The 16,343-nt window shown below is 42.7% G+C and overlaps 1 protein-coding gene across 2 annotated transcripts in view; it reads right to left on the reverse strand.

Moving 5' to 3' along the window:
- CARS2 (cysteinyl-tRNA synthetase 2, mitochondrial) overlaps positions 1-16,343 on the reverse strand; it is a 39,377-nt gene that overhangs the window by 7,774 nt on the left and 15,260 nt on the right. For both annotated transcript variants that reach the window (XM_026848906.1, XM_026848902.1), the window contains 5 exons: positions 12,819-12,886; positions 9,992-10,058; positions 4,601-4,739; positions 2,482-2,605; positions 412-510 (listed from right to left, as the gene is read on the reverse strand). In XM_026848906.1, the coding sequence (XP_026704707.1) occupies positions 412-510; positions 2,482-2,605; positions 4,601-4,739; positions 9,992-10,058; positions 12,819-12,886 (497 nt within the window). The remainder of the gene's footprint in view (positions 1-411; positions 511-2,481; positions 2,606-4,600; positions 4,740-9,991; positions 10,059-12,818; positions 12,887-16,343) is intronic.

The following is a 16,343-nucleotide window of genomic DNA, read 5'->3' on the forward strand; positions in this document are numbered from 1 at the left end:
GTGCAGGGGAGGTCACAACCACAAATACTCATATGGCTATCCCAGTGAGCCTAGGTACAACCATCAGAAAGAAGAGGAAGGGGCCAGGGAAAGCCAGACGCAGAACACGACCAACTTAAAGGCCTTCAATGCTAACTTCTTCTTCTTTCATTCCTCATACTTTCATTTCCACAGCACAATTGATACAGACATCACACAGGAGTACCTCCAAGAAGAAAAAAGCCCACACTTCATTCCACCCGCTCACATGCTCTCCTAAGACGTCATGGCAGAAACCCCAACCAGTGCAGAAAGGTTTACTAAAACCATAAATAACTTCGTTAACATCTGGTGCTTTCAGAAAGCGTCCTATAAAACATAACACTGGTGCTGCTACCATATACTAGTACACATAGAAGAGATGTTTCATACCTGTCTTTCTCCAAAGGACATCCCAAGGACATTAAAAAAGCCTTCTATATAGGAAATAATGCTTCCATACACAACACAGCTTCTAGGAGATCCAGCATCCTGTTTAAAAAACACTCAAAAGAGATTGTCCAGTCAATACATATTACAGAACTCAGCATCTTTCTGGAGCCTAATCCACAAGGGAAAAATATTACTAATTATATAGATCTACCTCCACCAGTAACACCTGCCCAGATGGGAACTTTTACAGAGATATAAAAGCACCTCACAACACAAAGGGAAAAGATTTAAGTAAACGGGGGAGGGGAAGAGCTTATTACGAGCACACAGTGAAGAGAAGAGATGTGTGAAGCTGCCACACATTACATGCACGCAATAAATTAGACCTAAAAATAGCACTTCTGGGCATGAAAGGGCTGTGTATATGAAAACAAAATAAAAGAACAAAATCTCAGCTTCAAGGGCACCTATAAAATAAATTATTAAAAAAAAAACCAACCCTTAATCCTTTTTTGAGTGTCTTATTGATTCAAGCAACATGAAGACTGCTTTGAGACAGCTTACGGCATTTTGTCATGCCTCAATAGCACCAGAAACCACCACCAGCAGCGACAGAACAGTGTTTTTAAGAACACATGTATTTCTTTCTTGCCTCTGTATTTATTTAACAGAGAAAAAAAATTAAATCAAGATTAAATGATAGACTGAGAAGCAATTTAAGGGACTAATCCTTACCAAAAAAGTCATGACATACAAAACCAAATTAGCACCTGATACTGGTTTTATCAGACATCTCCATTAAAGCCTGAGATAAGTAACAACCTAAAATTTGCAAAAGTTCTGAACTGGAGGGAGCTGAAGCAGACCACTGAGGGAAAGAAATGGAAACATGCCACCTAAGGTAAGAATGGCAAGAAGGTTAAAGAGAGGAACGAGTAGTTATGTTTATGTGAATTTACAGTTCTTAAAACTATGCGCAGTCAGCAAGAGGTAACGCTCAGACAGCTGGGTTGCACCCAGAAAAGCTCCACCACCGCAACCAGAAACCTGAGTCAGCTGCCCCGCAAATATCCCATCCAATTCTCAACAAAATGACCAACAGAAGGAATTCAGGGGAAACAAGCAGCCACTGGCAAAATAAGGCTACTTCTATTTAGAAGTGTTAACGCTGTTATGGACCCCTGCTGAAAAACTGGTTTGGGTCAGGGATTTGCTCAGAGTAATTTTGTAAAGATAAGGTTAAGGACAGAATTTAAAGCCAGCACCAAAAGGGCCAGGAGGGCAGCAGGACTTCTAGACCACCAGGCTAATTCTCTCTTAAAATGAGTTATTACTACACACTCAACATTTTACAGCACAAACACAGTGGAAGCGATGACACGAGCAATCAAGGAGCACAGCAATAAGGCTGAGCTGCTCACCTTGAGCAAGAAAGGGAGTTGTTGGTAAAAGGAGACCCAGAAGTGCTTCAGACTGTGTTTACTGCTCACGCCCTTACCAGACACCTCCTTTGTGTCAACATCGAGAAACCTTAACAGAGTCTCAATTTGCCAAAAGCCATCTGAAGATGGACTCATGCAAGCGTGCTGAGGCCACAGTTATAATTTGCTGACAGCAGAAGCCACTCAGTCCCCAAAGCTGAACTCACCACGACTGCCCCATGCACCTGGGACTGCCTGCCAAAGTCCCTGCAGCAACCACCACCCCCCATTTCCTAATTGAGGTTGATTTCTGTGCATGGGTATTAAGCAAAGAAGCAGAGTAAGAACATAAAGCCAGCACTAAAATTAGCAGCATGCCACAATGGCTTCAGGCCTTTCAAAAAACCTTAGGTATAAATAATGTAGGGTAGCAGGAAAGAAACATCCTTTGGACACAAGGAAGCACAAAACAATAGCCGAAGACAATTCCTGTGATACGGTCAGGACAAATGGGCACCATTAAGGTCAACAATTTACAGAGCTTTGTTTCTGCCGGTTTCTTATGTGAACAATAAACTAATCTGTCTGCATTAAACAGTAGGACAGTGGACAGCTGTCATTTTCTGATCTCTGTATCCTAATGGGTTACCTTAGTAACAGCCTTAAGCTGTCTGTTGCCATGGTGAATGAGGTCCATAATTGCTGCAACAGCCCTGGAGGTGTCAAAGTCATCTGCAAACGCAGCCTTCACGGTTACTTTTGTGTTGGCTAGCCTTCAAGAAGAAAAGGTAACGTTTAAGATAAGACAAACAAGATGCCAGCAGTAGGCTGAATTCATCAGTTATTCAGCCAGAGGGAGTCATCGAAAGGACACTGTCATTTCCTTGCTAGCTGTCCTATGATGGACAATGCTACACTGATCAGGGAGAATACATCTTCCAGCTGTGAAGGGAAAAACTTGATGCATGTCAAAACCCAAAGTGCTACATCCGTTCAATAAATACATGGTTAATCACAGGAGCCAACAGTGGCAGAGCAAGGCTTGCCTTACTCATTTAAACACAGATGGAAAATGAGGTTGATATTAAGCACATTAAAGATTTTGCTAAGTTCTTTTTTTTCCAGCAGCCCATTTTTTCATGCTAACAGCATGCTTATCTCCCAAAGCCACATCACATGCATCCCTCCGGCGCCTGGCAAGAGAGCTGACTTGGGGTCGCTCAGGAGTCCCATTGGCAGGATCCAGCTCAAAAGCAGGCACTACTTCCTCATCTCCCAGGCAAGCCTGACCCCAGCCCCAGGACTCTACTCAGCTTGGCCCGGACAGAAAGGTCTGGTGGGACCATCATGTAACAGTGCCAAAAGCCAGCGGGCAACCAGCACTCATCACTGCAGAACCAGTGCTGCCCACTGCTGCGAGCAAGAGGAGGATCCAGACAGCAGCAGGAATAAATGGCGAGCTGCAAACAGCTGCTGGTGGCTGCTCTTGCACACAGCCAGGTGAACCAGACCTCAACAGCAATAGGCAAACTGGACCCAAGGATGCCATTTCACAATGAAGCTCAGGGAGCAAGGTGACCTAGGGAACCTCAAGCTTTCCTAGCACCTCTGGGGCTCTCCTGAACCCTGCTTTCCTGGTTTCTGAGTAGTTTTGCCTGCCATGCCTGCCTCCCCTCAGATATCAGATGGCTGCTGCCCTAACTCATTCCTCCCAACATTCTTGCCTGCAAGCTTCCCTTTCTCCTCTTTCATAATTAAGAACTTCACAAGTTGTGCCCTCCCACATGTCCCCCTGCTGACAATCCATTTCAACTTCCTTACACACCTCACATCTCTCAGACTTATCTCTCACCAACAGGCCTCCTGCAGCCTTCTGCTGAAGGACTTGCTTTTGCCAAATACCACAACTAGCTAATTCAACTCCATTTCCCTGTAACACGTTCCAGTGCCCCTTGCAAGCCTTAGTCTGTGCAGCCGCAAGCTCCCAACAGCAAGATGCCCACACTCTCACCTTTACAGCATAGGCCATTTCCCCTCTGATCCTACATCCCAGAGCTGCCCGCACATAGATCGCTTTAGGGCACTCAACATCCCTCCTTATCCTGACTCCAGAGTACTGGGCTTTGTATTCTCAGCTTTGCACCCAACACACAGCACGTCTCTCTCTCTCTCTCTCTCTCCTGGAAGATGATCTGGTTTTCCTAAGGGACTCCAAAGGAGATTCTCTTTGTCACTGTCAGAGTCACAACCATAATTTTGTCTCTCCCTCTGACATCTCTGCCCCATGCCAGTTCCTTAGCAATCCCTTCTCTCCTCTGCTGCATGCCACAGTGCCAGCCAGCTTGATTACAGGCTCACATGCCCAAGGTGTGTTACTTCCCATTCGTCATCTTTCTTTTTCAGTCATTAATGTACAATTCTACTTACAAACTGGGCAGCCTCACAACTTCAGTCATAGCTCTGCCTTCTATACCACTCAAGAAGGGCAAAGGTGCCTGTGTTAGGAAGGCACGCTAGATAAATAACATGGATTTTAAAAATACAATGAATTAAGTGGAGCAGACTGCAAGGAAAAGCAGCTGACTAGAAAAAGAAGAAAAAAAAAAAAAGCTGCCCCTGGTGAGGGCTAGCAGGGAAGACTGCTTCTCAGTCCTCCTTGTCCTGCTTCTTAAACAAAACTCAGAACGCTATACTGCTCAGCCCTCTGAGCCTGTTGCAAAATATTGCTCACATAATCACAATCTTTAAGATACAGGATGCACACTTACCTTTCCCACAGTATGTCTTCTCTAACAGGGTCACATACCAGCTGTCCTTTTATATAAGCATCTGCATCTCTAATAAATGAGGAGACTGCTTGAAGAAGGTGCTTTGCATCATCCATGCTCTCATCACTAAATTCTATTGCTAAGAAAAAAATATTATTTGGGCATTAGGATAGAGAGGATGTTGCCTGTCATACATAGGAATGACATTCTGAGACCAAGTCATTCCAGGAAAAGTTTATTATTATTTCTCATAGCAAACTTTTCTTACAATTAATTGCACATTTCATAAAAAATTCTTTTTTTCATGAGCACTAGGTGAATTAAACCAATATAAAAGACAACCATTACATATGACAAAGTATAACCTACTAGAGAGGTATCAGACTGATTCAAAAAGTGTCTGGAAGCTAACTGAAGCAATAGCTACTTGACTTTTTTTTTTTCCCCATTATTGAATCTCACTGTGAAGTTATTACTCCAAAGCATTTAGACTGGATATATTTCTAAGCATCCCCTCCCGGATTTAAGTTGGCAAGACATACCTTTGATCTCACCTCTAATTTTGTTCCTATTCTGATTTAGGTAGACACAAACTGTATTTGGAGACCTCCAAGAGACCTAACCCTCATCACTGACTGTGAGGAATACAGGCACTTACAGTTAAAGGGCTGCTTCAACAGCACCTAAAATCTAAACGGATCTAAAATTTTGCAGTCTAGATTCTGTACTAGATATACAATTCCCTCACACTATCAAAGCTAAATTGACCATATCAAAGGTGACTATTATAGAAAATATAAATTGCTTAAACTCATAAGGGCATGTCTGGGATGGGATTCATCACACCCAACTTACACCCATCTAAACCTCTTACAGTCACCAGAAAGAAAGATAAAACCTTAACGTAAATAATTCATTGCATCCTAAGCAGAGCTCTGCTTTATGATGAGATCTCCTAACCGCACAGGCTTCTCTTCCACCAACTGGTAAGCCAACATTAGCCCCTGCACAAACATGACATCCGTGCACATGGACACCATCTCTGCACGCAGCAGGACTCCAGCTTCAGCAGGCAACTATGCTTTGGGAACTACCAGTGTCCACTTCTCTGGTGTAGGGTTAAGCAGGCTCCTCTCACCTTGCCTGCGCCCTGAGAAGCGCAGGTGCTGGACTGGCCCCACCACACTTACTGTGAGTTGCCATCAGCAGGAGGCAATTTTTTTATTTGCACAGTAATGCGCAATTTTCTGCAGAAGAGCACTCAGGCCCCACACAAGACAGCTTCCCAGTGGAAGTTGTGTCCATCAAGGACAGGCCTAAGTTTAAATGAACCCCTTTCCACAATATCACACCAGAGCTGATTACTTGAATCAAAGCACCATTTATAGTCAGTGCAGTACTGCTTCATTAATTTATGCCTGACCTGTGCACTAAGGTACATCCAAAGTACAGCTTGCAGCGTATTCCTAATATCAACAATAAGCATCGCGTGTATTTTCCACAGACATCTCACCCCTGGTCCCACGTACATCACAGCCAACTGCTTTGTGCAATTACCCCGTGCTGCCCAGACACATCTACTCTTTAAAGCAGGCAGTCTGAGCAAGGGAACAGATCTAAGAGGGCAGAAGCAGCCTGATCTCTGTTCCATTAGCCTAACTGTTTAAACAGACTTTCTGTAGGATTTATCCCAGTATAACTAAGGCATAAATCTGGACCTGTATTTGTCAGATTTTCTGCTTGTGTGAAATGAAAAATCTGCATTGCTGCCTCATTAAAATTAAGCTTTAAAAAAACCCCCAAACTACGTACAGACTTTTAGAAAACAGTGAGATCTTGAAAAAGATCATTTATATCCACTAAGACTACTCAACTGATTACCCTGGTTACAGGAACTCCACAAGGAATACTTGATGAAAGTTCATTCTTATGAAGCCCGCTTTGATTAAAGCCATTCTTCTTCCCCACTTCATGGCATTCTCTTAAACCACCGCCTGCAGGCACTGCAAACCCACAGCGTGGCACAGACAAGCTTGGCTCCATCAGTCTTTCACCATACTCCCTACTCCTTCCCTCCTTTGCCACTGAGGGCATCATCAAATTACAAAACATGTTTATTAGCACCAGGAAGTAATTGAAGACCAGAGGGACCAAAATGTTACACTTCACTTGGGTTCACAAAATCACTGAAGTGGTTCTGGTGACCAGGAGAGCATTCTGGGGACAGAGTCCCACTGCCTGAAGCAGGCTCACAGCCCCTCCACCTAACTGCATTAAGAAAAGCCCCTGCTGATGAGATGCAGGAGGAAAAGCAGTGTCTCATAACACAGTCTCATAGGGCCTCAAGAAGGTCCGGATCACCACCACTGTCCCCAGAGCTCAGCTCAACCCTGAGCAGATTTGCCCCACCAGCCTTGAGCAATGAGAGGGGGCAATGGAGCAGAGGGAGCCCCTGCAGAGACACGTTATAAAAGGGTGACGTTCTGCACCAAAATCTCTTCCCTCTGACTCTTCTCCTCTCCCCCACCAATGCAACCAGCATTATCCTCCCTGGGACAGTAACCCCACAGGAGGGGCACCTCCTGCCCCTGAAGTCATGTTTGTCCCCAGGTACCCATCTGCACACATACAGGCAGGGGGTAGTCCAGACCACAGGAATGGCCCATTCCGAGCCCAAGACTCATGTAAAACACGGCACCAAGCATGAGCCATTCCCAACCATCAGGCGTTGCCCTCATCCACATGCTTACGAAGATCTTTTACAGGCTCGATCCAATAAGCATGGTAACATCACCCAATCTCCCAAACCTGGATTTTATCTAATACAAAAGTCTCTCCTTCACAGGCAGGGATGGGAGGAACCATCACCAACAGGTTTAGGCTACAAAAAACATTTTAGGAACAAACAGAAAGTGCTTGGGATCTCACTTTAATAAAAATATTTAGAAAGCAGACAGCAAGACACAAAGGAGTGTAGTATTATCTTTAGACCAAAGTGAATAGAAAGCAGGGAGATAAACTGACAGGCTGCACAGTAAATACCTGGCTCAGCAGGGACTGACTCTGGCAGCAAATAACTGCACCCTACCTCATAAGGTGGAGGTGGCAAGCACAGCAGACCTTCAAGCAATCCTTATCTGCCAGCTGGTTTACTGGTACTATAGTCTGACATAACACCACCACAGCATTTCATCAAAGCCACATATATTTGCACAGGTAGCTCTGTTTTTATCACAGGAAGGTGTTTAACCTAGAAGTAAGGCCAAAAGAAGGGTCACATCCTTCTCGCAGAGGTCCAAATGCAGCCAGCTGACAGGCAGCAGACAAGGCACGAGGCAGCCCTGCTGCAGGTCTCCAGCGCCATTCCTTGCCCTGAGGCAAGCTTAGAAATTGCCAGCCATTTGGCTTGTTTTCAGGAAAAACATATACATGGTAGTGTTGTAGGGGTTAGCCTTTTTTCTTCTTTTGTTTTAAATACACATCTGTTTGAGACTCCCAAGTGCCCTCAGCTGCAGCTAGGGAGCCATTCATGTGTGCACAACCTATTTCATCTCCTAACAGAGACCCAGAGGAAACAGCCAGGTGTGTCACCATCCTGTAGCATCACCTCGAAACAGCCAGGCATGCCACCATCCCACCGCCTCAAGCGTGGCAGTGCTCCTCACTGCCTGTCCCCTCTTCTGCTCCCAATAGGGGCTTGCTTTGAAGCAGACCTTCCACCTGGATCCTCTCATGGTGGAGATGGCCGTTAATAACCAGCAGTCTCTTTAATGCCCCATGCTTCAGAATATTTCAGGGATATATGGCATTCCCAATGCATTCAGCTGCTTTAGGAGAGGGAGGCTCCACCAGGTAGAGGGTGGCTCCTGCAAGCAGCTAGAGGTATTAACAAGCAAAAAGCCTTCTCAGTCCAATGACTGCATGCTGACAGACACTAGCAAAGCCACAGAGCCTTAACCATGCCAGCTCTCCCAGTCACAGTGCTAGAGGTGCTTTATCTGAGGCAACTACGGGACCACTGAAGTAATGCGGCGAGTGTTGCCCTGTGCTCCACCATCCCCCTACCATGCCAAGACAGCCAACAAGCCAGATGACCCAGCAGTGGTTAGAGAATTATCATTTGCTTTTTGGCAGGCTGCAATAAACTGGTAAAAACTCTATTCGTATGAAAACCTCTTCCAGTTCAAAGTAGCATCTGTCTGCTGGAAACATCACATATAGAGAGGTGTCCTGGTTTTGGCTGGGATAGAGTTAATTTTCTTCCTAGTAGCTGGTACAGTGCTGTGTTTTGGATTTAGTGTGAGAATAATCTTGATAACACACCGATGTTCTAGTTGTTGCTAAGTAGCATTTATCCCAAGTTAAGGATTTTTCCATTTCCCATGCTCTGCCAGCAAGCAGGTGCACAAGAAGCTGGGAGGGAGCATGTCCAGGACAGCTGACTCAAACTAGCCACAGGGATATTCTATACCATAGGATATCATGCTCCATATATAAGCTGGTGAGAGTTGGCTGGGAGGGGCAGATCACTGCTCCGGCATCGGTCAGCGTGTAGTGAGCAGTTGCATTGTGCATCACTTGTCTTTTCATGGGTTTTATTTCTCTCTCTTTTCATTATCTTCCTTTTCATTACTGTTATTATATTTTGTTATTATTACATTTTATTTTAATTATCAAACTGTTCTTATCTCAACCTGCAACTTTTACTTTTTTCTTGGTTCTCCCCCCCCATCCCACTGGGAGGGGGAAGGAGTACGCGAGCGTTTGCGTGGTGCTTAGTTGTTGGCTGGGGTTAAACCATGGCAACAGGGGAGCTGACAACAGCTCCAACGCCTGTCCCCACCACCAGTTTGCCAGGCTAAGATGATCATTAGGTTGTCAGGTGCTGGTGTAAGCAAGCTGCACTGCACCACAGAACTGCTTGAACACTCAGTAACTCCATGGGACAAAAAATGATAACACAGCAGGGAGATAAAAAGTTATTAGCAAGCCCCTGTCATACCCTACAGGAATGTAAGGCAGAGCTCTATCTAGACACATCTCCAAAAACAGCTGATCGTGACTGAAATGTAAGTGACTGCAGCAGATGCAAATCAGATATGGAGGTAATTCATTAATTGAAGGTGCAATTAATTGAGAGTTGCAATTAACTGCATCTCAGGAAGGTATTTAGATGAATGGCTACATACTGTGCTCAGTAAAGATGCATTTCTAAGAGAAAGCCGAAGAGCAGCCCCACAGAGCACCACCAACCTTTCCACATACCAGAGGGGAAAGGTGAGGCACCATGGGGAGAGCCCACTACACCACTGCACCACTGTCCTGCCAGCTTGGCAAGCATGTGGGGAAGGCCGTGCATATCTCAACAAAAAAGGTAGGGTTTTTCCTTACCTGAGCTGTATCTGCTGCGCAAACAAAACATCCTGAATTGATCTGATGAAAATTTCTTCAAGAAATCCTAAACTCCATCCACAAAAAATACAGCTTTAGTTCTATATCAAACCCTTTCTTCAGTTGATCTACCCCCTTGCACTAGTTTCACATCTTATTTCAGACAAACTAACATGACAAATAACCCATCTTTGTAGTTTAAGATAATTTAAAGCTTTATGCTTATAACACTGGTTTAGAGTCTAAACTAAAAAAAAAATTCTAATTCCATATAAGATAGATGTGCATACATATATATACACAAAATATACACACAATGTAAACATAAGACAGTGAAAAGTACTTTGTAATTGTGATTAAACACACACTGTATAAAGACCTTTGCAAAAAACCCAAAATGAAATTACCAGACTAAGATTAGGATACAAATTTACAGGAAAGGACAGCAGAGTTTTGCAAACTTTATGAAAAACCAGAAAGGTTTCTTGAAAAAGAAAATAAGTGTACTTTTTCTACAGGACTAGAATATGAAGAAAAACAGAGAGCGAACAAAAATTTGTATTATTTTTTAAATATTCCTAAGAAGTTATTGGTGTTAATTATGAAATCTCATTAATTTCACCCTAATATTTATCTAGCTTTACAAATAATTTACTACAGTAAATAGTAAGTTATTAGTATTACTACTAGTGTAATTAATTTACACTAATAGTATAAAGAACTATTTAAATGCTTGGAAGGTACACTGATCAATCACTTCCAACTCTGCTCTCAGCAAGGCTGGACACTGTGGCACATTAACTGTGAACACTGCATTCCTGCTTTTTTTTTTTTATTCTGCAAATTGATGATGGTGTTTGTAACACTGAAGTGCCACTGAAATAGAAAATCATAAAGAAAAGTCAGCACATGTGAGAAAATATGGAAAGTGTCATCTGCTTAAAGATGCACATTTCGAAATTTAGCTTCTGCTACCAGACGAAACCAGCCTGAACACTGAAGGTAGCAGAGCGTCAGCAATGTGCTGCCTCTCGAGTGAAAATAGAAATAATTGAGGCAAATCAGGGCAAGCTAAATTAAGGAATAGACAATGATACTGCTTATTTTGGTGGGTGGGTTTTTTGGGGTTTATTTTAAAATCAACTCTATATAACTGCGTGTACCCAATGTGCCCAGAAGCTTTACTCTAATATATAGGAGATAGAATGAGTAAAGTACAGAAATAAATCCATATTTGGGAAAGGACTATCCAAACTGGAAAAAATAATTCTGTATTTTGTTAAAAACTGTACTGAGTAAGTATCACAGCTCTTTCAAAACAAGTCGATCAGTCATGCGTTATTGTAACATGCTTGATTTTGGGGACCAGAATTAATACTATTAAAGAAAAAAAACAAAAAAACCCAAAACAACAACAACAAAAAAGACCCAAACCCAGAAAAAAAATCAGAGAAGGGGAGACACGGGGGAGGGAAAACAGAGCAGCTGGATGCAGAAGATGCAGGGCGGTTGTGCGGAGGGTGATGGCCTGGAATGCAGACGGCTGCCAGCAGGACCAAGGGAAGGTCCTGGACAGGCCTCCCCTCTTTTGGAGCTGCATAAAAACTTCCATGTAGGGCTTAACTTTCAAAATGCAGGAAGGCTGTACAGGAAGGTTTTTCTTTCACTGGACTGAAAAATCGCTTACAGGGAAGGATTAATAGTTAGCTTGTTAGCTGTGTCTAAGGGCAGAAATTAAAAGCAAGGACTGACAAGGGAAGAAGGACAGGGCTTGAAGTTTTTGTTTTCTCAACACAAAGAAGTCCCACCACAGATGTGGAGGGGAATGTTTTTATACATTATTTTTAACTGCATGCATGGTGTTTGTGGTCATTTCTCCAGCCTGTCCACAACATCTGCTGAGATTTGGTAAATTTCTGTGAAAATTGTGAGCAACAGGTAAATATTCCTGGGGGATACAGGGCTTAGCTGTACCCAGACAACATCAGGAGAATTAAGAATAATGCAGCTCACATTGAACTCCATTTTAAAGGGATTTTAATTAAGCCTGCCAAGAGGGCAAAGGGGAACATATGTGCTGAAACAGCTTCTCAAGCTTCGTCTAAAGGAAAGAAATTACCCACTTTTAGCAATAGGTGTCAGCCACCACAGGAGCCACCCTAGTGACAAGCACAGCTGCATCCCACGTGCCTGGCAGAGAGACCCTGCTCTGGGCTACACCAAAAACTCTGGGACACAGTAAAACAGGACATATTGACATGGCTTGTGGGAACTAAAAGACAAAGTTCTGCGCATCAGCAAGGTCACAGTATAAAAATAAAGGGGAATACAAGAGACTGCTGGCATAGTGTGGTTACAGGACACCCAATAGCTTCCTGACAAAATGCTGACACTATGTCCCATTTTACCTAAAGCAGAACAAGGGAAAAATGTCTGCTCTTTTCTAAGTCCCAAAAGCATATGCACTGTTAAGAGCAGACAGATGAGAACCCATCACTGTATAACAGAACCATTTAGGTTGGAAAAGACCTTTGAGATTGGCGAGTCCAACCATAAACCTATAATGCAGAAGCCTGGTATTGAGCACAAATGCTGCTCCTACAAATGCTCTCAGCAAAGCAAGATCCATGTTATGAGCAAACCTTGAGTCTGGGTGGGTTTCCCACATCCAGATCCACAATAACAGGTACAACAGCACTAGAGAAACACTGACTCAGGTTTTTTGCTGCAGCATAAACACATAACCCAAAGTTTTCTCAAAAAAGGGCTGTGATTAGTATTTACGTATTAGAAACATACATTGCTTCAATTCACGGAAATCAATTACCTTAATTGTTACGTAGTTTTTTAATGACTTGGACATTTTTTCTTGACTTCCTTTAACATGCAAATGCCCTAGAACAACAAAAAAAAGATTAATCAGCATAAATGAGCATGATTCTGAATGGGGAGTGAATGGGAAAGACTGCACTGAGACACTGAAAACGCTGGAGGCAGCACATGCTGTAATGGATATGTGCCAACCATTCCAGTGCAACAGTTTTCAATAGCTTTGCCTACAGTCCTGCACACCTCTCCATACTCAACTTTCACCAAGTGAATTTTAAAATGCAGGAAAAGAAAAAATTAAAAAAAAAATAAAATCACCACCACAAAGAGAGACATTAATAAGGAAAAAAAACAGTCTCCCTGCTCAGAACTGATAATAAACTGATAAAAAAAAGTAAGCAAGCAAATACTTTTCAGTCTTCAGAGAAGTACTTTACCTGTTACTCTTGACTTTTCAGAGATGTTTTAAGACCTTTAAAGACTTTCTGGTGATCTCACATTACCATATTCTTGAAACTCAAACAATTTTCTGTAGTTATTACTTGCTGGTGGCTGTCACACTATTTTTTAATCCAAAAGTTTATTGTGCTGGTTCAAAATACCTTAGATATAAAATAATTTTTTTGAATACTCCCAATTTCTCCAGGCTTTGGGAGACTAAGAAAAAGAAGGGGTAGGGAGGGATGTATCTGTGATTCTTAGTTTGAATTAGCTTATTTTAAAATGCAATCTCTGAGCCTTTCTAGAGCTTTCAATAGCTGCATGGACCATTGGTTTGCAGGGCTGTGGTACAGAAAAAAGGCAGTAACTAATTATCTCCATCGCATTTAGGAGAGTATGTAGAGCTCGGCCTTCAGCAAAGTTCTGTTGAAGCAAGACAGGAAACAGGCAGTCTCAGGCTGTACGCTCCCAGGCCTCGTCCATGCTAGCCACAGCACCATCACTGATGGAAAACATCAATTATTCACAGCTCCAGATAGGTGTCGAACGCGTAGCCAATAAAAGACTACTCAGCATCATTTTGGAAATATTAGAAGCCTTAACTGGCTTCTCCTAATAAAAGAGTAATCTGGTAAGTTACTGAGCACCCACAACTAACATGTAATTTTCAGGCACTTCATGACCTGCAGAATCCAGCACTTAATCATATTTAGAGGCAGATTATTAAGCATGAATTTTTCTTACTCTTTCATATCACATCAGTGCTCTGTACTCTTTCAGATTTGGCAGTCCAGTGCTACCAATGGCTCAGAGTGCTCTGCAAGAACAACATATGATCATGCTTCTTTTTTTACAGGTTGTGGCAGAGGGGGCATTTCTTGCTCTGCAGCCCAAGCAGCTGTCTGAATTTTGTGCTACTCTGCACAGCACTGCTTTTGCAGCCTTACCTGGAACCACCTTCTCTTCCACAAACAGATAAAATCCCCATTACACTTGCCTGAATACAAAAGCAACACACTCAGGTCAGGTAAATGGACACAAAAAGTATCTGGTTTCACTTCTTCGCTATTTCTGACAATGATTCAAAGCAGCAGGGATTCTCCATAAAAAAAGGCTACCTGTGGTCCCATCCTGACCACCTGCAAATTTAAGTTTGCACAACACACTCTGTGGAGAGTAGGAAAGAAATCAAGAGATCTATTGGTAACAGATCCAGCTACAGCAGAAAATCTACAATCAAACCAAAATCCCATTTTCATCATATTTGTCCTGATTGCTGGCAGGCAAGGCCATTTTCACCACTGCACAGTTCAACTCAGGGCCTTCAATAAGAACATTCAGGCTGTCAGAGGCACCAGGCACCTGCAGCTCCTGCCACTCAGGTAAAACCCCACAGACAAATTTCTCTTGGAAGAAGGGAAAGAGCCTGGGTATGATTTTTTTTTTCTTTTGCAAAGGTGTCTAAATATTGACTTACTCAACTTCAGGCAGACAAGCTTAAAATAGTTTGATTGTGTTTTTCCTAACAAGGTACAGGTAACATCTGAATTTGAAATAATATTCCCCTTTAAGAGTTTCAACCACTTAGAGTGATTTCATTAAAGAATCACAAAGTACAAGGTTTTTCATAACTTTGGCTTGGCGCTCTTCCCAGAGTACAAGTAGTCTAAAAATAAAGTCCTTACAAGAAGATTTATCCCCAGTGCAGGGCTTTTCTTCCTCTAATGGGGATTGCTCCTCCAGTTCTGAGCCTGCTAAAATTCTGAAGTCTGTTACCAGAATAAATTGTTTCTGAAGCTGATTCATCTGCCCTAAATAATTCACACTATCATCCTCCAGCAAAATTTTTTGACTTAATGAATGTAATCTGTCAGCTCCTAGAGAACCTCAGTGTACAAATTGCCCTTGGAATTAAGTTCAGGGGGGTTTATTGTTGGTGGTGGTTTTGTTTTTTTTTTTTTTCAGAAAAATTGACTCCTCTTTAGTTAGTTAGTTTCAAAGAATATTTTCCCCTACAGTTTCAATTACAAGCTTAAAAAGTCAGATACAGTGGTTTTCAGCAGAAGGCTCTACCTGGCAGTAACCAATGCATCTCAGTGGAAGCACAGAGAATTCCCCAGCATTTCAGGAAGAAAACACACCCTGGAGGATGTGCCAACCTCTGGGTAATTGCTATTGATTTACAATAGGCTCTACACTGGGAACTGAAACTAGAATTCAATATTCATCCTGTACAGTAAAAATATATATAAAAAAAACCAACCCTCAAGTAATTCTCAGAGTGTACCACAGGCTTAACTCTGCAGCTCTCATACTCAGAGAAACAGCTCAAGGAGTTCACCAAGACATCTTGCACAAAGTACTGTTCAGAAAAAAAAAAAAAAAAAAAAAAAAAAAAAAAGAGACTGTAGGCTTGAACCTGACTTCAGCTGACCATTCAGAACCACCATTATTGCAACAGGAAGAACAAATTTAAAGGATTCCATCAACAGAAACAGCGCTAGTACCATCAGACAACAATGTAGTTCAAAGCACTGTACAGCACAAACTTCACAGAAGCACTGTCATGCAAAGTCAGCAAGGAGCAGTTCTACATAATGCCAGGCAGCATGGTATGCTGAAGACCAAGTAAGATACTTTTGAACAGTTTAGTCAAGCATAGCCAGCGAGGTCACTCCTGGGGGAAGAGACAATGTCTGTGACATATATGCACTACACCAGTACCGAGTCACTCACACTCCATAGGAAAGCAGAGAGATACTGAAGTTGGTCAGAGCACTAGAGAAGGTTAAGGGACCAGTGATGAGATTCAATGTCTTCACCTTCCTACAGAGCCAAAAGGCAAGTGACTTGGTCTTTATGTAGCTCATAGATGTCAGACCTCCTTGTCTCTACCCACCAGTAACCTCACTGGCCATGCCTGACCAGAGTAGACCAAAGCATCTGACTCAACTGGTCTGGAGCATGAATCATGGTTTTCATACCCATCACTGGACATAATGCTACTAATGGATAAAAGACAGCTTCTCAGGAGAATTTTAAAAGTTACAGGTACATGAAATGCATGTCCAGAACATCCAGT

Source organism: Athene cunicularia (genome assembly GCF_003259725.1).
Source record: "Athene cunicularia isolate RWA chromosome 1 unlocalized genomic scaffold, athCun1 chr1_part1, whole genome shotgun sequence".
In the NCBI taxonomy this organism is placed as follows: Eukaryota; Metazoa; Chordata; class Aves; order Strigiformes; family Strigidae; genus Athene; species Athene cunicularia.